At 47.6% G+C, this 27479-nt stretch overlaps 1 protein-coding gene across 1 annotated transcript in view; it reads left to right on the top strand.

Annotated features, from left to right (window-relative positions):
* Window positions 1-27479, top strand: part of Chmp4b (charged multivesicular body protein 4B) — a 43864-nt gene that overhangs the window by 15424 nt on the left and 961 nt on the right. The window contains exons 2-4 of the mRNA XM_006992831.4: window positions 23830-24007; window positions 25497-25611; window positions 26450-26576. Of these exons, the coding sequence (XP_006992893.1) occupies window positions 23830-24007; window positions 25497-25611; window positions 26450-26576 (420 nt within the window). The remainder of the gene's footprint in view (window positions 1-23829; window positions 24008-25496; window positions 25612-26449; window positions 26577-27479) is intronic.

Raw genomic sequence — 27479 nt, forward strand, 5'->3', positions numbered from 1 at the left:
GACTGGCACTGTGGCTCAGTGTTGCCAACCGAGCCAGGATGGTTGGGAAAAAAAGGTGCTGTGCAGCAAGCCAGCACGGAAGAGATGGAATGAACAGTTGCTATTTTGGGGTTTGTTTTCTTTGGAGTTCTAAGTGGCTGTAGGTGGTTTGGCCGGCTGGCATAGCCTGGGTGGAGGATCCCAAACTTCAGGGGCTGCCATGGCTACGTTTCTTCTCTGTGACAAGGCTAAGAAGACATTGACTTTTACTCTGTCCCAGTATCCCCCCCCCCCATGCAAATGATCTGACTAATTCTCCCTTTTAACCCACTTTGGGAGGATTTAGAGACCTGAGAAAAAGTTGGCATAGCAGTATATAGGAGTTTCCTTTTTTAATTTTTAAAATTGATTTGCTTACTTTTATTTCATGTGCATTGGTGTTTTGCCTACATGGATGTCTGTATGAGGGCCCCAGATTCCTGGAACTGGAGTTACAGGTGGTTGTAAGCTGCCATGTGGTTGCTGGGAATTGAACCCAGGTCCTCTGGAAGAGCAGCCAGTGCTCTTAACCACTGAGCCAGCTCTTCCAACCCCAACTCTATGAGTGAGAGAGAGTGTGTGTGTGTGTAATTGAAATGTAACTTATTTACAGTAAAGCAGGTGAGTCTGAAGAGTATAGCTTAATGAATTTTTACCAATAAATACCTGTGTAAACAACTCCCTTCCCTTGAAGCTGTCTGAAGTCTCCACCCTTGGTAGTCTTGACCTTATAGCCATCCACTCAGGACTTGGAGGAGATAAACAGTGTTTGTCTCAACAGGATAACAAGGAGACCCTTGCAGTGCACAGTGCTAGGTATTGTAGGGAGCCCAGAAAGGGTCAGTGGCTGTCTGTTGTCTTATACTTCTAGCACATCAGGTTATGACTGTAGTCCAAGGGAGCAATCCAGAAGGGCTGAGAGCTTCTAGAAGAGGAACTACCACATACTAGGAGAGGAGTGGGTGGGTATAAGAATTTACATGGACATTTATGTAGGTGCCCCATCCCCCTCCATCCCTGTCCCTCCCCCCACCCCCTCCCCAAGTCCTTGTCCCAGTGTTTGTAAATAACTTTCACATTTCAGCCTCTTCCAGCAGGTTCTTTCCCCCCTTACTAGTAACGAAAAAGTACTAATTTGTTTGCTCAGTGTGGGTGTTTTGCCTGCATGTCTGTCTGTGTGCCTAGTGCATGTAGTGCCTGTGGGGGCCAGTGGGGGCTTGGGTTCACGGGGGTCAGTGCTCTTAACCACTGAGCCATTTCCTCAGCCTCCCAGCTGCCTCTTTGCACTCTCGTGCTCTGTGGAGAGGTGCAGGCTCTGCTCAGAGCTGGACTTCTGTTTCCAGCCTTGCCTTCCTCTCTGGGAAGCAGGCAGGCACAAAAACAAGCCTCTCCCCCCCTGGTCCCAGGCTCCCAGAAGCTGACTTCTCTGCATCTTCAGTGTAAGACCACATATCTGAGACCATTTTGGCTTGAATGTTTGCTTTCTTCGGTTGGAGAATTTAAAACACGAGGCTTTCTTTTTCTTAAGTGAAAACAGACCAAGAGCAAGTTCTCTGATCTATTTTCTTGAAGTACAGTGGAGGTTTTAACTGCTGACAGGGAGTATGGCTGTCTGGTCAGTGGGAGTGAGGAAGGCCATATCCAAATTAGGTTCCTGGTGACCACTTTTATAAAGGTTCCTAAGATGGAGTCAGTGTGGGGAGGCAACGCCCTAGGGTATCCCAGCAGCACCCTGGGTTGATGTCTGAATGCTGCAGCCTTGTCGTGCACATGTGTAGACCGTAGATAGGGAAGGAGGGAGGCGACGGCTCAGTCCGGCCGAATGTTGTTGCTCAGGCTCTAATGAGTCCCTGACTCTTAGAAATACAAAGACCAGGGATTATCTGAGTTTATCCCTCTCTGTCCTCACATGGCCTTCCCTTGGCCATTGCTCACACCTGGTGTGTGTGTGTGTGTGTGTGTGTGTGTGTGTGTGTGTGTGTGTGTGTGTGTTTTCATGTGTGGCCGTGTGGAGGTCTACGGTTGACATTGGGTGTCTTCCTGGGTCACTTTCCATCTTGTATTTGGAGGCAGGGTGTCTTCTCGGAAGCTGGAAAGCACCATTTTGGCTAACCCTGGCTAGTCAGCTTGCTCTGGGAAGTTCCCTTTTCTCCTTCTCTCTGGGATTACAAGTGTGTTGTCACCCTCACGCCCCCTGCTCTTTTTTTTGTGTGTGTGTGTTTTTTCAAGACAGGGTTTCTCTGTGTAGCCCTGGCTGGCCTTGAACTCACAGAGATCCACCTGCCTCTGCCTCCAGAGTGCTGGGATTAAAGGTGCGCGCCACCATACCCGGCTCTCTCACCTGCTTTTTTACCTTGGATCTGGGGAATCTAAACTCCCTTCTTCATGCTGTGGCACGTGCTTTACTCTCTGAGCCGTCACCTAATCCTTCTCTCCCCTTTTAAATGTCTTTATTCCATCCTTTACTCTTAACAGTTATATTTATTTTACGTACGTATGTACACAGGCACGTGCCACAGTGCATGTGTAGAGGTCAGAGGTCATCTGTAGGGTCAGTTCTGTCTCTGTTGTGTAGGTCTTGTGGATGGAACTTAGGTCATTAGTCTTTATTCACTGAGCCATCTCATCTCCTACCTCTTGCTTATGAGATGGCGTGTAACAGCTCAGGCTGGCTTGAACTCACTGTATAACTGAGGATGTCTTTGAACTTCTGATTGTCCTGTACCTTCTGAGATTATACCCATACTGCTGAGATTTCAGATGTGCATTACAGTGCTCAATTTATGTGATCCAGAAGCTAGAACTAGCACTTCCTGTGTGTTAAACAAGCACTCTATCATCTAAACTATCCTCAGCACTCTTTTCTTGTTTGTCTTACCTAGCTCAGGCTGGCCTAGAACCCAGGGTAATCCTCCTGTCTTTGCCTCCTGAGTGCTAAGATTCTAGGGGCAGCACATTGTGCTGGATCAGGAATCCTCCTTTCTGATCATTTCCTACTCTGCATTCTTTTTTTTTTTTTTTGGGTTTTTGGAGACAGGGTTTCTCCGTGTAGCTTTGCGCCTTTCCTGGAGCTCACTTGGTAGCCCAGGCTGGCCTCGAACTCACAAAGATTCACCTGGCTCTGCCTCCCAAGTGCTGGGATTAAAGGCGTGTGCCACCACCGCCCGGCTGCATTCTTTTTTATACTACCAGTCTGTGATGGAGCACCGTTGAGACTTATTGAAGGGAGCAGAGATAATTTTCATCCAGTGTTTCAATTTCTGTTAATTCTGTGCAGTTTGGAGCATGTCCTCCAGCTTTGTTATTCTCACATACATGACATGTTTTGTCTGCTGTGTTTCTAGGGAAGATCAGGGGTGGGCTCATGACCAGTCTGCTGTTAGTCCTAGTGCTGGAGATTGAACCCAGGGCCTTGTGAATGCTGACCAAGTGCTTTCCAGCCTCAAACTTGGAATGTAGCTTCTCATCCTCTTGCCTCTACTTCCCAAGGGCTAGGATTATAAGCGTGTGCCACCGTGTTTGATTTTTGCAGCGCTGGGGATGGAACCCAGAGATTTGCAAATGCTAGGCAAACACTCAGTCACCTGAGCTGCATCTCCAGCCTCCTGTTCTAAGTGTGGTAAAGATATATATATAACACAAAACGTGAAACTTACCTTTTTTTTTTTTTTTTTTTTTTTTTTTGGTTTTTCGAGACAGGGTTTCTCTGTGTAGCTTTGCACCTTTCCTGGATCTCGCTCTGTAGACCAGGCTGGCCTCAAATTCACAAAGATCCGTCTGCCTCTGTCTCCCGAGTGCTGGGATTAAAGGCGTGCGCTGCCACCGCCCGGCGAAACTTACCATTTTTTTTTTTTTTTTGGTTTTTCGAGACAGGGTTTCTCTGTGTAGCTTTGCGCCTTTCCTGGAACTCGCTTTGGAGACCAGGCTGGCCTCGAACTCACAGAGATCCGCCTGCCTCTGCCTCCCAAGTGCTGGGATTAAAGGCGTGCGCCACCACCGCCCGGCTGAAACTTACCATTTTAATGACTAGTAAACGTATAGCCTTGTGCCATTAAGTACACTTTTTACTGTTAAACTTCTCTGTGCTTACTCTTTTTTAAATATTTATGTGCACTGGCGTATTGCCTGCATGTACGTCTGTGTGAGGGTGTCGGGTCCCCTGGAACTGGAGTTATAGACAGTTGTGAGCTGCCATGTGGATGCTGGGAATTGAACCCGGGTCCTCTGGAAGAGCAGTCAGTACTCTTAACTATTGAGCCATCTCTCCAGCCCCTGTGTTTACTCTTATGTAAACCTCTTCTTATATTTGGTTCCTTCCTGCCATTAAGATGAGCGGTTTCTCAAAACAGGATAGTGGAAGGATTCTGGAGTCAGAGGAACTGAGCTCCATCACTTGCTACGTGCAGCTGTTTTGGTTTTCTTTGGAGACAGGAGCTCAGTACCTCAGGCAGACCTGGGACTCCCTGAGAATGATGGCCTTGGTCAGGAGAGCCTCCTGCTTCCATCTCCTGAGGCCTGGGATTGCAAGCCTGTGATGCTGTAGTTAGAGGTGCTGGCATTAGTTACTCTGCAGCCAAGGGGTTTATTGGCTCACAGGACTGTGGGAAAGGGCAGGGTGGGGCTGGACTCCCTTCTGCCAGTCACCTCCATTCTCTTGGCTCCATCCTCTAAGCCTAGTCATGGCAGCTGGCCAGGATGGTTTATAGTTTTGTTCCTGGAAGGAAAATTCCTCCTACCTCCTTTTCTCTCCCACAAGAGTTAGAAAACTCACAGCAGAGGATTCTGATTGGCTGCTGGGGTCATGTGTTCATGACTAGCCAATCACTACAAACCTGTGGCTAACAGGCCGACCCCACCCTGTGATAGGGAAGCAGTCTATTTGCCAAGGCTTGGGCTTTAGGAAAACAGTTGTCCACCTCATCTCTGTTTCCTGATCTGGCATATTGCTTTGCTCAGGTCTTCTTTCCCAGCCCAAGCAGGCTTGTAGGGGAGGTGGAGACCTGGGTTCTGCTCCTAGGTCCACTCCTTCATTGGCTCCTATTGGGGTCTGCTGAGCCCCCTGCCCAGGGCTTAAACTTCCTGCAGGAGGAGTGTCTGTCTCTGAGCACCTGCTGTGTACCGGGATCCTGGGAGAGTGGGCCACATTCTAGTTAAGCGGCACGCGGAGTAAAGGGAGACACGCATCACGGTGCCAGGACTCGGAAGTTCTGGGCCCTGTTTTGGTATGGACCAAGCAAAGGCTGCCAGTTCCCAGAAGCGAGCCTCTTTTGCCCCGTGCCCCCTGCTGCCGACTGGACAGGGGAATGATGTGGCCCTGCAGCCCCCTCCCTGGGACTGACTGACTCGGCAAGGGCGGGCTGCTTTGGTCTCTTGCTCGGATCTTCTAACACTTGCACAGACTGGAAGCACTTTCTGCTGACATTCCTCTTTGCTCACTTGCACACAAGTGTCCCCAGCCCCCAGCTCTGTTGTCACCTCAGTCGCCAAGGCACTCATGCTCGCTCAGGCAGAAGGGGGCTTTTGTTGGCATGGATTCAGTTAGAAGCAGAGGAAGAAAAGCCAGTTGGAAAAGAAACCCTGCATCGCAGCCTGGGAACGGAAACCAAGGGCAGGCAGTTCCCCCCATCTCAGCCCAGGCTGGTCACCCAGGCTAAGGGCGGTTAGCCCAGGGCTGGCTTGTAGGGAAGAGCGTCGAGCTTTCTTCCTCTCGGTAGGACCAGACCACACAGCTTAGCACAGAGCAGAGGTTGTGCCTGGGAACTGATTGCAGCCTTCACGGCAGCCGCCATTCCCTTGGGAAGGAATTGCCTGTAAGCTTTTTACTTGTATTTTTTTTCTGTTAAGAAACTTGTATAAATGGTAACACCATGGAAAGTACCTTGCTTGGCCACCCACTCGTCTTTTCCTGAGATTCCCAGGTACAAGGCCCGGAGCTGGACCTTGAGATGGCGATAGGCCTGTGCATTGTCATATACACACCCCGAAATGGTAACTGTTAGGAACGGTTACCTTTGGATCCTGTGCTCTTAGTAGTTGTATTTATTTGTTTTTAATGGATTTGAACTAAGCACGTGTCATACACTGTAGTCCTAGCAGTCAGAGGGCAGGAGGATCCCAAATTCCAGGCCACCCTGGCCGTCAGAGTAGGGCTGTGTGCACACAGAACCAAACTAAGCAAAAAATCGGCAGAAGTCCCTGGATTGCATCTTCATTAAATGGACTTAGAAAATATGAATTTAAATGTCAGGTGTTGGTTTGAATTTAGAAGCCCACAGTCCCACAGAAAGACCTGCGAGTACTTTTCCCCTCAAGACCCATCTTGTCTTCTGAGTCACTGGTCTGAGAAATGCTAGTCATCTCCTCACCTGGCTCCCCACCTAACAACCCGGGACTCCAGCAGGATCCCCACCCCTTTCTTCCCTGATGTGGATTCGGACAAGCGAGTGGCACAGGCCCCTGGAGTCACCTCCTTAGTGTGTCCAGACTCACGCAAGCCCTTCTCCCCAGCCCCAGTTCAGGCCTTTGAAATCCAGACCTCCACTGCCCACAGCCGCTGGAGATCTCTGCACTGGAAGTCTGTGTCTGTTGCTGTCCTGTTTTGTCTTTCAGTAGCTTCCCATTGGCCCTGGGATAAAGTCCAGCCACAGTTCCCTAACAAAGCACGTTTCTCTCAGCTCTCCCACACCTCTGGGGTCTCCTGCCTGAGAGTCCAGCCCTCCGTCTCTTACCTTCTTGTAAAGTGTGTGCTGTCTCTAGAAAAATGTCAAGAACAAGATAAAGTCTTGATGTAGTAGAAAGAACTTGGATTTGAGTTGATCAAAGAATTTGTCTATTTCATCTAAGTTGTCCTTTACCCTTTAAATAGTGGTGGGATCTGTAGCAATTCCACATTTCTTACCCCTGCTATTTATCATCTTTTATGTCCTGATTAATTTGTCTGGAAGTTCAATTTTTTGTTTGTTTGTTTGTTTTTGTTTTTCATGACAGGATTTCTCTGTTCCTAGCTGTCCTGGAACTTGCTCTGTAGACCAGGCTGGCCCTGAACTCAGAGATCTGCCTGCCTCTTCTGAGTGCTGGGATTAAAGGTGTGCTCCTCCACTGTCCAGCCTAGAAGTTCAATTTCATTGGTCTTCTTAAAGAACCAGATTTTATTTTCTTGACCTCTAGTTCTCTCTTATGTTCGCGTTACTCCATCTGTATTATCTTTCCTTTGCCGTGGACTTCATTTATACCTTCCTTCTATGATTTCTAGTTTAATTCCATTTTGGCATAACTTGAATCTTTTTTTGTAGGAGGCCAGCTGTAGAAGGGTTCTTGGAGGGAGGAGAGAGGAGTGAGGAAGTATTAGATAGAAATATAGACGGAGATGACGAGAAAGACAGAGACACAGGATAGCTTCGGGAGGGCCCCGGGTCAATACTCAGCTGCCTCGACTTGATTCATGATGGGCTTTTTGTACATCATCAAGGGGAGGTGCAAAAGACCTCCCCCTCTCAAGGTACCAACAAGTGTAGACCCTTCAAAACACATGGTAACCATGCCTTTGGCCAAATCATCCTGTTATGCAGCTCTGCTGGGCAAAGCAAGCTCAGACTTTCTGACCTTGAGTAAGGCCTTGCTAGGGAGCCTCTGTGGGCCCCCACACCTTTTAAATTAGTTGAATCTTATATTGTGGCCTGAGATAGAGCCTACCTTAGTAAATATTCTGTGTGCATAAAAACAGAATGAGATGTCTTGATTTTTTTTTTTTGTTTTAAAAATTTATTTTTTAAACATTTCTGTAGTTTTATAGCTGCATGGTGGTGATACATGCCTTTAATCCCGGCACTCAGGAGGCAGAGGCAGAGGCAGATGGATCTCTGTGAGTTTGAGGCCAGCCTGGTCTACAGAGCAAGTTCCAGGACAGCCAGAGCTACACAGAGAAACCTTGTCTGAAAAAAACAAAAAACAAACGAACAAACAAAACCAAACAAAAATTTTCTGTAGTTTTATTAGGTTTATTTTATTTCTGTTTTTCGAGACAGGATCTTACCAGGTAGCCTTGACTGGCCTGAATGGGCTCTGTAGACCATGCTGATCTCTAACTCACAGATCCACTGTCTCTGCCTCCTAAGAGTTGGGAATGAAGGCGTGTGCCAGCAGGCCTGGTTTTTACTTTGTTATTTATGTGATTGGGGGTAGGGTATGTGTATGTGAGTGCAGGTGTCTGTGGAGGCCAGAGAGGGTGGGAGATCCTTTGGAACTAGAATTACAGGTGGTTGTGAGCCCCTGATAGATGTGCTGAGAGCTGAGCCCTGGTCCTCTGGAAGAGCAGGAAACTTAACTGCTCGCCATCACTCCTGCTTCCAGAATGAATTGTTGTTGTTGTTGTTGGTTTATTTTTGTTTGTTTGTTTTTTGGGTTTGGTTTTTGTTTTGTTTTTGTTTTTTTTGAGACAGGGTTTCTCTGTGTAGTTTTGACACCTGTCCTGGATCTCGCTCTGTAGACCAGGCTGGCCTCGAACTCACAGACCTCTGCCTGGCTCTGCCTCACAAGTGCTGGGATTAAAGGTGTGCGACACCACCGCCCCCGCTGTTGGTGGTGTATTCTACAGATATCAGTTAAATCAGGTTAATCAGTTGCCTGTTAAAGTCTTGTAGTATGCCCTTATTGGTTTTCTGTAGGAGGTGGTAGAGCTGGTGGTGGCGGCAGTTTGCATGTGTGCCCATATACACCAGGCGTCAGGCATCCTGATCCACCTGTCACTCTCCACCCTACCCTCAGGGTCTCTTTGAACCTGGAGCTAGGCTGGAAGGCAGCAAGGTTACACAGAGAAACCCTGCCTTGAAAAAACAAAAGAGAGAGAGAGAGGAAGAAGAAGGAGGAGGAGGAGGAGAAGAGGAAGAAGGAGGAGGAGGAGGAGGAGGAGGAGGAGGAGGAGGAGGAGGAGGAGGAGGAGGAGGAGGAGGAGAAAATGCTTCTATAAGTTAGGGCTGTAGACAGGCCTGTGGAACATTTTCTTAATTAGTGATTGATGGAGGAGGGCTCAGCCCATGGTAGATGGTGCCATCCCTGGGCTGCTGGTCCTTGGTTCTGTAAGAAAGCAGGCTGAGCAAGCCATGAGGAGCAACCCAGTAAGCAGCACTCCTCCATGGCCTCTGCATCAGCTCCTGCCTCCAGGTTCCTGCCTGTTTTTGAGTTCCTGTCCTGACTTCCTTCTGTAACAGACTGTAATATGGAAGTGTAAGCTAGATAAACCCTTTCCTCCACAACTTTTGCTTTTGATTGTGGTGTTTCATCACAGCAACAGTAACCCTAACTAAGACAATAATTATTTTTATCCTCTTATTTATAATTCAAACAAATTCTTAGTGTCTGTTTTAGATAGAGTTTATAATATACATCTTCTGCCTGCCCCTTCTGCTGGTGCTAGGGATGAAATCCAGGACTTTATACATGCTAGGGAAGTGCTCTCACGTGCCCGAGCTTAATGCACATCCTTAACTTACTGTGGTCTGCTTTCAATGATGTCACTGCCACCCCATGAATGGCCTCTGGACCACAGGAGCACACTGCCTTGCTTCTCCTGGTCTGGGTGCAGCTGTCATTCATGTTACTTTAGCCTGTGGGTACTTCCTGCTTTTGGAATTTGGAGACTGGGTCTTGTTAACCCAGGCTTGAGCTGACTGTATAACCCAGGCAAGCCTTGAACTGGTGCCAATCTTCCTCCTGCCTTAGCTTCTTGGGCTGTGATTACAAGCATGTGCCACCACACACTCAGCTTATACGTGCTTTTTGTTTTATTTTATTTTTGTTTGTTTTTTTGAAACAGGGTTTCTCTGTGTACCTCTGGCTGTCCTAGAACTCCATGTGTAGACCAGGCTGGTCTTGAACTCACAGAGATCTGTCTGCCTCTGCCTCCCAAGTACTGGGATTAAAATCATGTGCCACCACTGCCTGGCTTTAATCTTATTTTTTTTTAAAAATTACATTCTATTTATGTATTGTGTATGTGTGTGGGTCAGAGGACAATTTGTGGAATCAGTTCCTTCTTTACAGAGTACAGGTCCTGTGGATAGAACTCAGGACACTCCTACGCACTGCTGCATCTCTCCCATGTACGTTTGGTTAGGTTTTTTGTTTGTTTGTTTGTTTTGCTTTTTGAGATAGGGTCTGTCCTAAAACTCATTATGTAGACCAGGCTTGCCTAGAACTCATACAGTTCCACCTTTCCTGCCCCTGAGTGCTGGGATTCCCAGTTCCCTGTGTATGTTTTAAGTTTTGTATTATTTTGTTGTTGCCCATTAAGATTTAAATAACTAAAGTCTGACGTGATCACCTATGCGTTTGTCCTTTGTGATGCTCTTCATTTTATACCTTTAGAAATCTGGTTTTCAGCTGTGCCATTTTCCTGCTGACTCAAAGGGTGTGTGTGTGATGAGGAATCTTTTTCAGTTTTTCTGTACCTGATGAATTATTTATTTTACCCTTGTTTTTGAGAAATTTTGCTGTATTTAGAATTCTAAGGTGATGGAATTTTGTGGGACTTTTTTCTTTTCTTTTCTTTTCTTTTTTTCTTTCTTTCTTTTTTTTTTTTTTTTTAAGAGTCTGACTATGTAACCAGACTGGCCAGAAATTAGAAATCCTCCTACCGCAGCTTTCCAAGGGCTGGGGTTACAAGCATGTCCCACAATGCACAGCTGTTTTGGGTACTTTAATTTTTTTTTTTTTTGGTTTTCCGAGACAGGATTTCTCTGTGTAGCTTTGCGCCTTTCCTGGAACTCACTTGGTAGACCAGGCTGGCCTCGAACTCACAGAGATCCGCCTGCCTCTGCCTCCCGAGTGCTGGGATTAAAGGCGTGCGCCACCACCGCCCGGCAAGTACTTTAATTTTTTAATTAAAATTATTAGTATGTGTATGTGTGTGTGTGTACAAATGTGCATGTGTGTAATGTGTTTGTGAGTGCTGGTGCATGTGTGGTACATTGTACACGTGGAGGTCAGAGGATATCCTCCAGGAGTCTGTCCTCTTCTTTCTACTGTGGGTTCCAGGGATGTTCTTGTTACTTTAAGGAAACTGCCCCAGTGAACTGTGGGTGGAGCCCAGGGCTGGAGCACTTGTCTGACATGCTCAAGGCCCTGCATTCAGCTTCCAGCACTACAACAAATGAAGAAATTGTTCCACTGGTATCTTTTTGTTGTCCTGAAGACAGAGTATCTTGTGGCCCAAGCTGGTCTTGAACTCCCATACATAGCTGAGAAGGATCTTAAATTTCTTTCTTTAATTGTTTTTTATTACATTTTGTATGTGTACATATCACATGGAAATCAGAGAACAGCTTGTGGAAGTTGACTCTCTGCATACTCCATGTGGGATCAAACTCAGGTTTTTAGGCTTGGTGGCAAGTCCCTGTATGCCACTGAGCCATCTCTCCAGCCCTGACCTTGAATTTCTGATTCTTCTGCCTCCCCCCCCCAATGCTGGGATCACAGGCATGTGCCACTGTATAGAGTTTACGTCTGACGGTTGAACCCAGGGTTTCTTGTACACTGGACAGGCGCATGCACCAACTGAGCTCCACCCGCAGCCCTTGTTTGGTTATTGAGTCAAGGTCTCACTGTGTAGCTGAGGCTGGCCTCAGCCTCAAGTGCTGAGGTAATATAACCAGTGAGCAACCATGATTATTCTCTGTGAGGAATCTGTGTCATGATTATGTTTTTCTTCTGGCTGCTTTAAAGGTTTTCTTTTGTCTCTGTTTTGAGCACTTTCATTTTGTTGGGCTGTGGGATGGGGTGTGTGTGTTAGAGGTTTGTTGTGCTTAGATCGTTACTTTTTCCACCTAGTACCAGTTTGTTTCTTTGGTTAGTTTGTGCTGTTGTGTATTCTTACTTACCATCTCTCCTCTGCAGTGTGAGTCCTCAGGGAGTCATCGACAGTAATTTAAATCCGGTGGCTCAGTTTGGTTTTTTAAAAAAAGATCTCAGCCAGGTTGTGGCACATGCTTTAATTCCAGCACTAAGGAGGCGAAGGCAGGTGGATCTCTGTGAGTTCGAGGCCAGCCTGGTCTACAGAGTGAGTTCCAGGACAGGCTCCAAAGCTACATAGAGAAACTGTTTTGAAAAAAACAAAAACAAAAAAAAAAATCTCCAATCACCATAATATTTTGAACACAGAGCAGAGTTAAATCTTTTTCTTTTTTTCTTTTCTTCTTTTCTTTTCTTTATTGTTGTTGTTGTTGAGACAGGGTCTTGCTGTGTAACTGGTTGCTGGCCTGGTTCTTGTGATACAGCCCAATCTGCTTAAACTTGAAGCAATCCTCCTGTCTCAACCTCCCAAGTGCTAGGATTACAGGTTTGCCCAGTTTGTAAATGTTATCATTGTTTGAGTGTCCTGGCTAGGGCTGTGGATACGGCTCAGTTGTCAGAATGATTGCCTCAAATGCAGGAAGGCTGGCCTATTACTTCAGAACTATATAAACTGGGTATAATGTTCTGTCTGTAATCCATCTGTAACCCCACTATACAGGAGGCAGACACAGGAAGAGAAGTTCAAGGTCATCCTTGGCCTCATGGTGAGTTTGAGGCTAGCCTGGGCTTTATATGACCTAGAGGCTAGAGAGATGGTTCAGCAGTCAAGAACACTTTGGTAGAGGACCCGGGTTCTATTCCCATCACTCATATGACAACTCAAAACTGTCTGTAACTCCAGTTAGGGGATCTAATGCTCTCTTCTGACCTCTGCAGGCTCCTGAATGCACATGGTATACACATATAAGCGTTCGCACATATATACACACACACACACACACACACAAACACACATTCAAACACATACATAAATATATAAAAATAAAACAAATCAGAAATAAAAAATCTCAAAACAAAAGTCTCTTCTAATTCTAACATCTGTGTTCATACTGTTACTTTGTAACTATTGAATTTTTTTCTTTGCATTATGGTTATTATCCCTCTTCCCTTTTCTTATGATCAGAAACTTTTGGTTGAATCTCAAATGTAAATTTTTCCTTGTTGGATACTATTATTTCTGTATTCTTTTTTTTTTAATTTATTTATTTATTATGTATACAGTGTTCTGTCTGCATGTATCCCTGTAGGCCAGAAGAGGGCACCAGATCTCATTATGGATGGTTGTGAGCCACCATATGGATGCTGGGTATTGAACTCAGGACCTCTGGAAGAGCAGCCAGTGCTCTTAACTGCTGAGCCATCTCTCCAGCCCCTATTTCTGTATTCTTATAGAGTTTTTTTTGGGAGGGAACTGTTTATCCTTTTAAGATCTGCTAGCTATGGCTGAGCATGGTGATATAAATGAGTAATGCCAGTACCGAGAAGTCTGAGGAGGGCCAGTCTGGACTCCATTTTGCGGGCTTATTTTAAAAATCCTCACAGTGGGTGCATGTGTGACTGTAATCCCAGCACTCAGGGGTTAAGCAGGAGGATGACCTGGAGTGGCAATGTAGGAAGATAAGGCCTATGAGGCCGAGAGATGAGCCAACCTGGAGTGTTCCTGAGTGCCTAGCAATAGGCGCTGTCAGAAATTGTGATTGTGCCTAGCCAGTGCGGGGCAACCATGCAATGTCACTGAATCGGGAAGCAGCCTGGGTGCTGGGAGGCGGGTCTATAAGGCTCTCCTCATTGCTGAATAAACAAGTCTACTGTTTGCCTTTCACCTGACTCCCGGTGTCTGTGCTGTTGACTCTGCGCTTTTTTGTCCCCCTCCCCCAGGGAGTCGTTAGGACCCAGCAACACTGGAGTTCAAGGTAGTTACTGGCTTTTTGAAACCCTCTTAAACTGAAGAAGAAATGGCTGGGGTTGGAGGTATAGCCTGGTGCTGGAACATGTGTGAGGTACTGGGTTCAGTTACCCACACAGAGGGGGAAAAACAAAGCAAGAGATGGCTGTGGGGCAGGGGAGCCTGCCAGAGCGAGATCCCCCGAGCAGAGGGATTGCGAGAGGGTGGTAGTGTTAGAAGTGTAAGGAGATGGCAGGGGGGATCTGGCTTTATTCTTCCCGAGTGACATTTATGGCCAGCATTAAATCTGGGGGCTGACTTCCTCTGCCCAGCTGGAGTAGCTGAGTTCAGAGGCCCGCAGGAGTCTCTGATCTTTTTGACGCAGGTTGTGAAACCAGTCAAGGCGAGAGAGGCTGCTAATAAATACCCCACACAGAACAAACGTGATCTATGACATACTCAGGAAGTGGCGTGTGTGGGTGTTAATTGCATTTCAGGATGATACATGTCCATCAGGAGAGTTTTACCTTTGTGTTTGTTTGACTTGTTAGTGCAAATCTCAAATTCCGTGAGCTCCCATGTTGTAAAATTGGAGGGAGACTAAAGGGAAATATCTCTTCTCCACTCCCATCCTTTTCTGGGGAGGCCGAGGCCATGAGATGTGAGGGGTCTGACTTGTGACCTAATTTGGCGATGACCCAGTTGGAGCTAGATTCCATATACGGAACCATGGGGTGTGTCTTGCAGGTGCTGTCGGGACCCAGTGTCTCTCAGAGAGTAGAGAGAGTGCTGTCCATTCGGAACGCGCCTACCTAGATTCTTGTCTGTTAGCTTCGATGCTCTGACCTCAGCAGGGTGTTGAGCTGGTTTCAGTTGGACGTAGCCTGCACTGTCTGAAGACAAGCCCGTATATCCGGATAATTCCTGCTGGTTTCCTCCAGAGGTAAACTGGATGTCCAGCACTGTCAGGTAGCAGAGGGGCTGCCATGTGCTCTATGGTGACCAGAAAGTACATCATCCCTCTTGTAAAGCTGCCCGTGGATAATGCACACATGTAATCCCAGTGTGTAAAAGGCTGTAAGGCAAGGAGGATCAAGAATTCAAGGCCAAGCTGGGCCACATAGTGAGGTCTCGTCTCAAAAGCATCAGAGACAGAGATAGAAAGGTAGGCAGATACATCGAAGGGCTGCTGGCTGCTGCTTAGCTGCCGCGGCTTGGTGCCAGGCTGCAGAGGGGGCTGCGTGTTGCCAGATAACCAGCATTTGCAGAGGGAGCCCCAAATGTAGATATATAAATGCATAAATACAAAGACCTTTTGTCTGTTTTTAATTTTACTTTATTTTTTGAGACAGGGTCATATAACCCAGGCTGGTGTTAAGCCTACTGTGTAGCTGAGGGTGGCCTTGAACTTCTGGTCCTCCCAAGTGCGGGGATTGTAGGTGTGTGCTGCCATAACAAGCATTTGTCTGTTTTTATGAATTTGTTTTCCTTCCTTGAGACTGGATCTCACTTTTGAAGTCCACACCGGCCTCCAGCTCAAAATCTTCCTGCCTCAGCCTCATGAGTGCTAGGATTACAGCCTTGTATCACTACAGGTGGCTAAGGCCCACATTTTAATTAAAACAAGTTTTAATAAAGACACGAAATAGCTAGGACCTATGTGTGGGCTAGACTGGTTCTGAGTTTGAACTTCTGAAGCTGTTCAAGTGGAAGTCAGCCTGGCTGATAAGCAGAAAAGGACCTTGGCTTTGGGTAGATGTCAGTAGCCAGTGATAGGCCTACCTCTTTGCTAAGGTCCCTGTCCTGGTCTGAGTTATCACCACGGCTACTTCCTGGTTGCTGCTATGTCTGGGAAGTGAACCCCCTTGGAGTCAGGGTCAGTGGAGAGCGCTTGTCTAGCGCATACACGGCCCTAACACAAAAAAGACAAGAATCCCCGCCTCTTCCTGCCCAGGCAGAACCCTGATGTAGCAGAGCCAAGGGGAAGCCATTCCCTCATATGAGTAGAAGGTGTCAGCCACCATTGGCCCCTGAACTCTCTCCCTCGTGGGTGATTTCCCTTCGCCTCTCCTCTCTTGTGTCTTGGGCCATTCCTTATCAAGTCTGGAACAGCTCCCTCTTACTAAAGTCTCCACTGCCTCCTTCTCGGTGTAGTCACGGGATGGCCAGGCTCACTGTGCCTTAATAATGAAACCACCGGGCCCTGAGGTGTCAGAATTGAAGGAATTAACATTGAGAAGTGTGGTTTCTCTGTGTAGTTTTGGTGCCTGTCCCAGATCTCATTCTGTAGACCAGGCTGGCCTCAAACTCAAAGATTACCTGCCTCTGCCTCCCAAGTGCTGGGATCAAAAGCATGTGCCACCACTGCCCGGCCCCATGCTGTGTTTTACAGATGTTGATGTGTATATGTCTGTGTGTGCACATGCACACTGTTTATTTTGCTTTGTTGGCTCTTTTATTAATCTTGGGACTGATGATTATATTTTCCTGTTAAAATGGGCTCTGTCCAGAAGTTCCGCAGTCACATATACCAGTGACAGACATTTTCTGAGCACTTACTGTGTATCAGACTCTGCTCAGCATGTCACATCATACTTCATTTTGACCAGTAAGATAACCTCTTGAGATTGGTACCGTCACAATTATGAAATTGGCTCAGGGTGATAATGGTGGAGCTGGACTTCCCAAGCCATGGTTATACCATGCTGTAAACTAGCAGATCCTGAGTTTGCTGGACCATGCAGGTGTCTCATCCAGTTGTACATAGAACACACTATGTGCTGTCTCAGTGCCTCTGGGTGGCTCAGCATTCTGTGAGGCTGTTATTGTGGGGCTTATTTCTTTCATCTTTGTCTGTGTTACACAGATCAGAGTCCTTTTCTCTAGAATCTTCCTCTGCTGAGAGTACTGTACTGCCTGTGTACTCCCTGTGTGTCTGCTGATGAAGTCAGCAGGGTTTCGGACTCCCATTTCCTGGTCATACACAAGTCCTTATTTTTACCATCTCTAAATGGAGTGCATTTGCTCCAGGCCACGGAGAGCAAATTAGGGAGCAGGGAGATACATCTCGAGAATGATGCTGCTTGGAAAAATGTGTCTGTGCTTTTGACCTGAACTCCCCAGCTGTGTGGGAGTAAATACAGTGATGTTGGGGTATCATTCCAAGGCTGTTTCAGAGTGAGGCTGGCTGCTCTTCAGGGGATCCCAAAACAAAGCAACCTGTTTGGACTTTAAAGGTGCGTTTTTGCTTCTGAGAACTTAAAAATGTTATAACATTTATTTAGAGGTGTGTGTGTGTGTGTGCGCGCGCGCGCGCGCGCGCGCGCGCACACATGCACAAATCAAAGAACAACTTGTAGGAAATGATATCTCTCCTTCCATCATGTGGATCCTGGGGGATCTGCGTCAGATCATCATGTTTGCTGGCAAGTGTCCATCTCACTGGACCTGGTTCCCAAAGAGCTTGGTGTTTACTCTAAAGCACAGGCTGCTCCCGCTGCCTTTTTACAGGGTAGGAAAATGAAAACCCACTCTGGTACTGTAGGCAGAATCACAGCACCTACTCAGAGAAAAGACCTTTGACCTGGGTCAACTGTCAACTCTTTTTTTTTTTTTTTCCTGTTTTGTTTTCTTTAAACAGGGCCTTATTCGGTTGCTCAGACTGGCATGGAATTACAGATGTGAGCCACTGTGCCTGGCCTCTTTTTCTTCTGAGGACTTAGGAGATGGAAAGGTGTCATTTTTCAGTTCTTCCATGGGTCAGCACAAACCTTAAACAATATTTGCGAGGGGCAGAATTTAGGAATGAAAGAGAGGAGCTGGAGAGATGGTTCCACAGTTAAGCATGCTGCTCTTGCAGAGGACCTAGAGCTCCGTTTCCAGAACTTACATTGGGTGGCTCAGGCCCCCTTAACTCTGCTCCAGGGGATCCAACCTCTCTTCTGGCTGATAGCTGTTCCTGCAGAAGGATCGCCTTTGACTCTGGTTAACTGGGATTTTGACTTTGTGTCTTGTCTTGCTCTCATACATAGGACTGATGATAGATGAGCCCCTAGCCTGCTTTCAGCAAGTGATCAGTGGCTTGATGCCTAGTTCCGGTCTCCTAGCTCATGGTTCTCTAAAAATCTTCATTCACAGCAGAGTGAGGCAAGAGCCCTTGAAAGAGGGCTAGAGGCAGGTGAATCAGGCCCCTCAGCTGCCTTTGGCTCTCTGCCTGTGGTGGTCCTCCCTTGCATGCCCAAGCCACTGAGGGTCTTCATAGTCTCATTCATGCTGGAGGCAGAGTGTTGTCTGTTTTGGGAAATATCTTCTGGACTGTGCTGGTGTTTGCTGTGTGGTGTATGCTGATTGGGAAGGAAGTGCACAGACCCTCACCCCACCCCACCTTCACTTCTGATGGTAATTCAGTTGTAGATCGTGGCTCTTGGAAGAACTTCAGACACTGCCATCTACTTGTGTAAGAGTTGGCTCCTGGGCTCTCCATGTCCATAGGGAGTGCATGGGCGTGCTTTGGGCTGTTTTCTTCTATCCTGAATGTGGGGCAGATCGCAGCACTTAGACCTCTCTTCTTCCAGGAGAATCGAGTTGACCTTGACCTAGAAGAAAGGAAGGCCTCCCTAGTGGTGCTGAACTGACATGGCCTCTGTTGTCGACCCCATGTAGAAGGGGTCCAGTGCTGGTGAATGTCTTCCCTACTAGTTGCTCTGCTTCTTGGGGTGTCTCCTGCACGCTGTCTAAATAGCTGTTAGGAGGGCTAATGAAGCAACTGTCTGGAGACCGGTGTTTATGTCAACATGGTTGCAGTTGCTTTTGCTTCAGCTTTCAGAGCCAATAAAGCTGGTTATTAGATTCTGTAATTGCTGCTGTAATTACTCTCTTGGAACTGGCAAAGGCATAATTAAATATGGAGATTTCACAGACTTTTTCTCTTCTAAAAACAACCTCTTAAACTTCTGTTAGCAGGGTTAAATTTCTGCTGTTAAAGCCAGTGTGTTTACAAATGACACTGAGTTCTGTGGCTGAAGATGGGTTTCTTTGGATGCTTCCTCTTTGAAGATTTGGCTTTGATGAACAGCTGTTCCTCAGCCTCGAAGCTCTTTCTTTACTATAACCATCCAGAATTTGAGAAGGTTGGCAAGTCCTTGTGAGCCAGTTTGCATTTATTTATGTAAATACTGGATTTGGGCTCTGTGGACTTTGGCTACTTAGGAAAACAAGACTGGTTAGAAATCTGGTTAGATGGGGCTGGGGATTTAGCTCAGTGGTAGAGCGCTTGCCTAGCAAGTGCAAGGCCCTGGGTTTGGTCCTCAGCTCCGGGGTGGGGGGAGGGGACAAGGGGGAAAGAAAAAAGAAATCTGGTTAGAGCTGAGTATGGTGACTCATAGCTTAATCCTAGCACCTGGGAGGCTGAGGCAGGGTGATTCAGGGTCAACCTGGACTACAGTGAATTCCAAACCAGCCTGAACTATAGCATAAGAAAGGCCTTGTTTCAAACTCCCCATCCCAAGTAGATATCCAGGTGGGAAGAAGGGAGTTTTACTTGGACAGTGTTGAGAAAGGAATGTGTCACTTGGCCCATGGGAGCACCTGTCCCCTAAGTTATCCCCCAGTGCAGTGCCCCACATTTGAAAGTGCAGGAAGTGAAGTGCTGGGATACCTGTGTTCACACCCGTTCTTGGGGGCCAGATGCTGAGCAAATGGCACTTTTCAGGGTTACTTTACTTGTGAAACATATTTTGGGGTTTTCTCAGAGTGTGGTCAGGTAGTTGAAAAATACAGGTTAAATATGAGGTAGGAGGGGAAAAAAAACACCCACATACATAGTCCCTGACAGCCAGCAGCCTGGGGAATCCACTGCTTTCTGGTATGAACTTTATATGTCCGCAGCAGGAGGGGGATCCTGGAGACCAGGGTATTTTCTGGGGACCTTTACCTAGCTTTTGCATGCTTACCTTACAGTGAGGGGCTTGCAAAAGGAGCTGTTGTATGAACCAAGAAAGAGGCAGGGAGGGGCAGGGAGTGTACCAGAAGACCCACCTGAAGACTCCTATATAGAACATATACTCCTCCAGTTACACTGATAAACCCATTGTAAATAAAAAGTAAAAATTGCATACAGTACTCCTTACATAGCTACCTTAGGTGCTAGGATGGGACCATTTGTATATGAAAACACATGGAGTTCAAGATTGACCTTGGCGTATATTAACTAACTGCATACCAGTCCGTGTGTTAGATGGTGGTCTGCAAAGACGGATAGTAGTCATCATTTCATTCCCTGGGCCTTGCTTCCTTACTCCCTGGTGTATTGGCATTTGCTTCTAAGTCATTATTCTTGGGGGCTTTTAGTGTGTGTGTGTGTGTGTGTGTGTGTGTGTGTGTGTGTGTGTGTTTGTATAATTATATATGTCCAAACATATATAATTTATTTTTTGTTTTGTTTTTTGATTTTTTGAGACAAGGTTTCTCTGTGTAGCCCTGGCTGTCCTGGAACTCACTCTGTAGACCAGGCTGGCCTGGCCTTGAATTTGGAGATCTGCCTGCTTCTGCCTCCCAAGTGCTGGGATTAAAGACATGCACTGTTACCACCCAGCTTATTTATATATATATTTAGATTTAGTTGTTTGATTGGTTTTAAGACAGGGTCTCATCATGTAGCTCTGGTTGGTCTAGAACTCTTTGTAGACCAGGCTGGCTTTGAACTTGGAGAGATTCATTGCCTTTGCCTCCCAAGTACTGGGGTTAAATTGGTGTGCTATCATGCCTGGGATTTGGGGGATTTTAGAAGTAGAGATGGATCATCAGGAAAATTTAAGATCTGGCATACTAGGATTTACTGCTAACCAGAAAATGTACTAGAGAAAAAGATGAAGTGGTTCTAATGGTGTCAATAGGGAAATAATAACTTTAGTTTTAGCCGGGCGGTGGTGGCGCATGCCTTTAACCCCAGCACTCAGGAGGCAGAGGCAAGTGGATCTCTGTGAGTTCGAGAACAGCCTGGTCTACAAAGCAAGTTAAAGCTGTTCACAGAGAAACCCTGTCTCCAGAAGCAATAATAATAATTTAGTTGCTGCATAGTCAGCTCTGTAAATTGATAATCTCAGCACATTAAGAAGGAAGGCTGCCGGGCGGTGGTGGCACACGCCTTTAATCCCAGCACTCGGGAGGCAGAGGCAGGTGGATCTCTGTGAGTTCGAGGCCAGCCTGGGCTACCAAGTGAGTTCCAGGAAAGGCGCAAAGCTACACAGAGAAACCCTGTCTCAAAAAACCAAAAAAAAAAAAAAAAAAAGGAAGGCTGATATGCTTTCACCTTACTCTTTCTTGAGAACTGTCTAGGCGTCGAATACAGTCACAGTTTGCACTGGTGGGGAGCAGGGGACAAGAGCTGTCCTCTCCCACATAACAGCCGATGACCTCATAGAATGTTTTTCCTTATGGGCTCCAAGTCTCCATGTTAGGCTGTGATCTGGAGTTTCTATGCTACAACAGGATGCTAGAGGATTGAGTGACGTAATTAAGTGACTGCCACACAAACAGCCTTTTAGACTCCAGAATACTCTGTAGGGTGTGTGTGTGTGTGTGTGTGTGTGTGTGTGTGTGTGTGTGTGTGTGTGTGTGTGTGTGTGTGTGTGAGAGAGAGAGAGAGAGAGAGAGAGAGAGAGAGAGAGAGAGAGAGAGAATGTGTGTGTACGTATGTCCATCTGTTCCTGTGTCCATCTGTTTGTCTGTCCCTTGGTACTAGAGAGTAAACAGGTACTCAGCCATGGAGCTACATTTCTGACTCTTTTGTAGACAGGTCCTGTTCTCAGTTGAGCCCTGGCTGGTTGGAATGGCTAGAAGGAGCCGGGGAGCCTGAGGAAGGAGCACTTGGGAGATGGAGGGCCTTGCCTGAGAAGGCCTGAAGGAAGGCTTGAAGTCACTGGATGATTGGGGTGGGGGGGTTAAGTTTCTGTCACAAGTGAAGTAGCCCCAGACCTGGATAACGTGATTGTCCTGCTTGCTGCCGTAGTTGTTGAGGGTGACTGTTCCAGCCTGGTGCTGGGGTTCCCAGACTAGGCTTATGGAGGAAGGCCTTCTCTTGCATCTGCAGGACCCTGAATACAGCAATTCAGTGGCTCTTCAAACTTCAGTGAGGGGCAGTACATCGCTCTTCTTGTCTGTTTCAGGTTGTCTTGTCCAGTGGTTTTCACCCTTCTAGCGCTGTGATCCTTTAATACAGCATGTGTTTAATACCACATGTGGTGACCCCAACCATAAAATCATTTTCATTGCTACTTCATAACTGTAACTTTGCTACTGTTCTGAATTGTAAGGTAAATATCTGATAAGAGATCCTCGATGGGGTCGTGACCTGCAGGTTGAGAGCCTTTATCCTCTTCCTCTGGCTGGGGGAGTTGGTTTTTCTGCAGTGCTAGGAGTTGGACCTAGTATTGAACTGTGTCCCCAGTCCTAACCAATTTAAATGTTCCCTTTCAAAGACCTAATTATGCTGGGTATGGTGGCACACGCCTTTAATCCCAGCACTTGGGAAGCAGAGTCAGATGGATCTCTGAGTTCGAGGACAGCCTGGTCTACAGAGCGAGTTCCAGGATAGCCAGAGCTACACAGAGAAACTCTGTCTCAAAAAACCAAAAGACCTAATTATTTTGAGGCCAAACCATTGTTATTGGCAAGTGGTTCGTAGAACAGATGAACTATGAACTATGGTTCTTAGAACTTAGAACTATGCCTAGGCTAATAGTCAGGTGTCTTCAACCATCAGACATTGGGCACAATGCTGTCATCTACAGAGTTCTCAGTGGAGAAGTACACAATCGAGTTACCAAAGGAAAAAAAAAAACCAAAACCAAACCAAAACAAAAAGATAATTTTACAGTGTTTTAAGTAACTTTACAGTTTTGTGTTGGGTATTCATATAGACCCCATGGACATGTTGTAGGGTAGACAATTGGAAGTGGAAGGAACGTGTTAACCTTTATGACATACAAAGAAACCACCTCTGTAGTGGAGGTGATTGTGACCTGCACCTTTTGGGAATGGAACTGGTACACACCTCCTGGATGAAGGAGCATGCATGCATGAGTGCATGTACGTGCAGCTTCCCTGACCCAACCCAGTCCAGCCCAGCTGTTCCTTCTGCCTAAACCTGCTAGGCTACCTTTCTGAGAATGTAAAGTGGGGAGATGTAGATTGGTCCTAGCTTTGCCACAGATTGGTCTTATTGAAATGCTTGCCTTGACTGGAACTCGGACAAAATGATCTCTCTCTACACAGGCAGAGAGCTAAGAGAGCAAATACCATTGATTTGACCAAATGGTTAAACTCCAGATTTGTTCATGGCAGGAACCCGTCCTCAGTTTGTTTATGTGGTTTCTGTTACAGAGAGTGCTGTACTAGCCACCAGTAGGTATGGAGCTCTCTGGTTTTGTTCAGTTAATTTCCAGACAGAAAGTACTGGCTTGGAGAGCCAGAAACATCTCCATGCTGTCCTCTGTTCCCACTGTACTTTCAGAAGCATAACAATTTGCAGAACTGTTGGTTTGTGTGACATAGCATTTTAACCAAACTGATCTAGTATTTGCTGCCGTCATTTATTATTTTTGTCATTTAGTTGGTGTGAAATGGCACCGAATGGTGCTTTATAATAACTAGAGCTGGCAGGGTTTTTTTGGTGTGCTATCTGCTTTGCTAATATGCCAGGCTGCTCTGTGTGTTAGCCCATTTACTCCTCATAGTGGACCTAGCAGGGAAGCTGAGCCACTCACCTGGGTCTGTGAGCTGCAGTTTGATCCCAGAATGCATTCTTACTCTAGGAGCCTGTCCATAGGTTGATTTTTGCAGCAGATGGGGTTGCCAGTGAATTTGAACTGTGTTTGCGTGCATCTCCCCTGTCTGCGTTGTGAGGTGTGTGAACTTTGTGCCTTTCCTTAGAAAATTGAATGTGCTCCTGGGAGACGTCATTGGCCCTCTTACAGAGGGGCAACAGCTGCCGTGCATGCAGTGCACTTGGGAGAGGGCTCCGAGTCCTCTCTGACATCACGCCATGCCAAGCATGCTCAAGTCTGCTTTCTTCCTTCCAGCGGCCCTGCAGGCTCTGAAGCGCAAGAAGAGGTATGAGAAGCAGCTGGCACAGATCGATGGCACCCTGTCAACCATCGAGTTCCAGCGGGAGGCCCTGGAGAATGCCAACACCAACACAGAGGTGCTCAAGAACATGGGCTATGCCGCCAAGGCCATGAAGGCTGCCCACGACAACATGTGCGTGCCACTGCTGGGGAGGGGACATCTGGAGGGAGGATGTTGCTGGTCTGGTTGTGGTTGACTCCCTCTTTGGAGTTTGAACGGACGGTGGCCTGCTGCCTGCTTCCACGAGAGCTCAGGAGCAGAAAGAGAAGTGGTTTTGTTGCTCTTGCTTTGCCGGGTGCTAGGTTATCGTGATAGGCCTAGTTCCAAGTTGGGACAGTCCTTAGAAGGTCCTCTCAGCCGCCTCTGTTCATCAGAGATGGAAGCTGCCTGTGCTGAGCGGGGATGGGATTGGCCCTAGCACGTGTGCTTCCTGCCAGGGCTTTGAGTTTGTCCTTAGGTCTGCTTTGAGGGACCTGTTTGCCTCTCCCTGCCCTCAGGCTATGGCTGCCCTCGCTCGGTTCTGCCCTCAGTGGTCCTTCCCGCCCTGGGGACGGTTCTGTGCCAGTGGCTTGAGAACTAGATACTCAGCCTGGTTCCGGTTGTAAAGGCAGGGTCTTCCGTGAAAACACTCGGTTGTTGTAGTCCCTGGCCTGGCCTCAGCTGGCTGCTCAGCCATGTTCCAGCTCCTCGGGGCTGGCAGGGTGCAGCCTGGCCTGCATTGTACAGTAGCCTGGCCTGCATTTACACACTGTCTGGAGCTGCACTGCTGAGTATAACAGTCTCTGCAAACCACGTTGAAATAGTTATTAGTGGGCTGGAAAAATTTGCCACTCTCTGCTCTAGAGACAAGAGGTGCAGGAACATTGCCCTCCCATGCACGAGGTGTGGGAGTGTGCTGTTCAGGTGAAGTCCGAATCCCTTTATTTCTGCTTTCCCAGACACTGAGCACAGTGGATAGCATGTATGTTTTGAAATACACAGACAGACCATCCTGAATAACTAAGTGTGTGACACACAGTATAAAACACACGCATTTACCTTTCCTTTGGGACCTCAGGTGTTTGAGTGGGGAAGGGCACGGCTGTGTTCTGTGGTTTATGATTTTTACCTCCTCCTGTTTAGAGTTGCCTGGGGCTTGAAGAAGAGGTCTTGGCACAGGAGTTTAAGTCCTGTGGTCTCAAATCTGTTTATAAAGGTGTTGGGGGGTGGGGCTTGATTCCACCCAGTGCTAAGACTGATTTCCTTCGGTGTTGGACTAAATGATGTCTGCTTGATTCTGTGATTGTCCATTTGATGTTTATTTTGAGTGTGTGTGCCCATGCCTGGTGCATGTGGGAGTCAGGGAACAACTCCGTGGAGTCAGCTCTTTCTTTCCACCTCTGTGTGGGTTCCGGGCCAAGAGCTCTGGCCACCAGGCTTGCACAAGCACCTCACTGGCTGAGCTTCTCGCCAGCTCCTGACTCCGTTTCGAAGGGAGGGAGGAAGGCAGTAGTAACAAGCAGTTTCCTGAAGGAGAAGGAGAGCTACTGAGTGCGGAGAAGCAGAGGCCATGCAGCAGGGCCTCTGCTCCAGGTGCAGGCCGGCCTTCGCTAACGTGAAAACCTGTTCATTTCACTTCAAGGGACATCGATAAAGTGGACGAGTTAATGCAGGACATTGCTGACCAGCAGGAACTTGCAGAAGAGATTTCCACAGCTATTTCCAAACCTGTAGGCTTTGGGGAAGAGTTTGATGAGGTGAGTGGTTTCTTGACGATCACGCGAGTCTCTCAGTGGCAAACTTGAGGCTCGGATGTCAGCAGGCACAGTGTGCACCTCCTTGGAATCTGGGTGTTTTTTTTTAACTTTTAAAATGTATTTTATGGTTGGCATAGTGGCATATGCCTTTAATCCCCACACTCAAAAGGCAGAAGCCAACTGGTCTACATTGAGTTCCAGGACAGCCAGAGTAACAATGAGACCCTGTCTCAAAAAAAGAGAAGAAAAAGAAAGAAAAGATCATTTGGACTTTACATTTAAGAATGTCTGCTTGCGTGCATATCTGTGCACCACTTGCACGCCTTGTTCTCCTGGAGGTCCAGAAGAGGGTGTGAGCACTCACTTGGCAGCTAGCGACAGTCTGTAACTCCAGTCCTAGGGGACCTGATGCCTGCTGTTGGGGGTGTCGCATGCACATGGTGTGCAGACAAAACACGCCCACACTCAAAATCCAATCTCAGATGAGCAAAAGGAGTGGGCGGTGCTGGGTTGATGGCGCAGGCTTGTAACCCGGCAACTCGGGAGTCGGGGCAGGAGGGCAAGAAGCCTGGACCACAGGACTGTCTCAAACTTTTAAAAAGGTGAAAAAGTCTGGGTGGTAGAGTACTTGCTTAGCGTACGCATGGTCCTGGCTTCAGTTGCCAGTACTTCCCCCTGCAAAGGAATGAAAAGATACAGTCCTTCTTCCCAAGAAACTCCTAGGCGGCACCCCAGATGCATACATGCATACATGCACCAGTGACCTCCGCAGAAGGGTCACTGGGCATCAGGGGGAGGAATGGCTGCAGGGAGGGTCTCACCACACTTCCTTTTGCAGGACGAGCTCTTGGCAGAGTTGGAGGAACTTGAACAGGAGGAGCTAGACAAGAATTTGCTGGAGATCAGTGGGCCCGAAACAGTCCCGCTACCAAATGTCCCCTCTGTAGCCCTACCGTCCAAACCCGGTGAGTATGCCCACAGTCAGGACACACCCTGGCACCATGAGAAGGGGGTGATCTCATGGTCAGTTGACTTTGGTTTGGGCTCTGAGCCAAAGAGGGTGTGTTGTGATGACCGTAATGCCAGTATCATTTGCAGGACAGGATTTCCTAACCTCAGCATTGGCGTGGCCAGATAATTCTGGGAGCAGTGGGGCTGTCTTACAGCGTAACCCCTGACTTCTCCCCACCGGATGAGCAGCCGCTGCTGCCACACAGAGTTGTGTCAACTACAGTGTCTCCAGACATTGCTACATGTCCCCGTGGGCTTGGGAGTGGGAACTAACAGCTTCTGTTCTAGAGTGGTTTTTCTTACCACCGAGTAGGGGAAAGTTCTAGGCACTGGGCAGAGGTGTGAGAACTGAAGTCTTGCTCCATCTAGGACCCTGCACCATGTGCACTCGGGAAGGAACCGGCTGGGCTGGTTTGGAGACCTGTTTTGTAAAACCATCGTTTCCCTGCCTGCATTTTCTCCTTCTTCCTCTCCCGAGTGCTCCACACAGCTCCTAAAAAGGCAGAACTGTCCATCTGGAGTGGAGACAAGGGCCTGCCAGCAGGGTGTGAACAGGGTGTGACCCTCTCCCTTTGCCACGGTTAAGAGAGGCCCCTTGCTTGTCAGGGCTGTCAGAGGCAGCCAGCAAAGCATGGCTCCAGCAACTCCAAATGGGGTCAGCTTGGCAAGGATTGCATCTCTTGGAGGGATGGTCTTGCCTCTCTCCCCAACCCAGGGTGCTTTAGGACTGAGGGACAGACCCTCGGTGTAAGACAGCCCTTCCCGGTGTGGCTGCCCCCACGAGGGCTGAGGGGAGCAGCGGTGTGCCCGGTTTCCTGAATTTGAGCTGCAGCCTGTGGGCCCAAGAGCAACGTGCT

This window comes from Peromyscus maniculatus, chromosome 4 (genome assembly GCF_049852395.1).
Source record: "Peromyscus maniculatus bairdii isolate BWxNUB_F1_BW_parent chromosome 4, HU_Pman_BW_mat_3.1, whole genome shotgun sequence".
Lineage (NCBI taxonomy): Eukaryota > Metazoa > Chordata > Mammalia > Rodentia > Cricetidae > Peromyscus > Peromyscus maniculatus.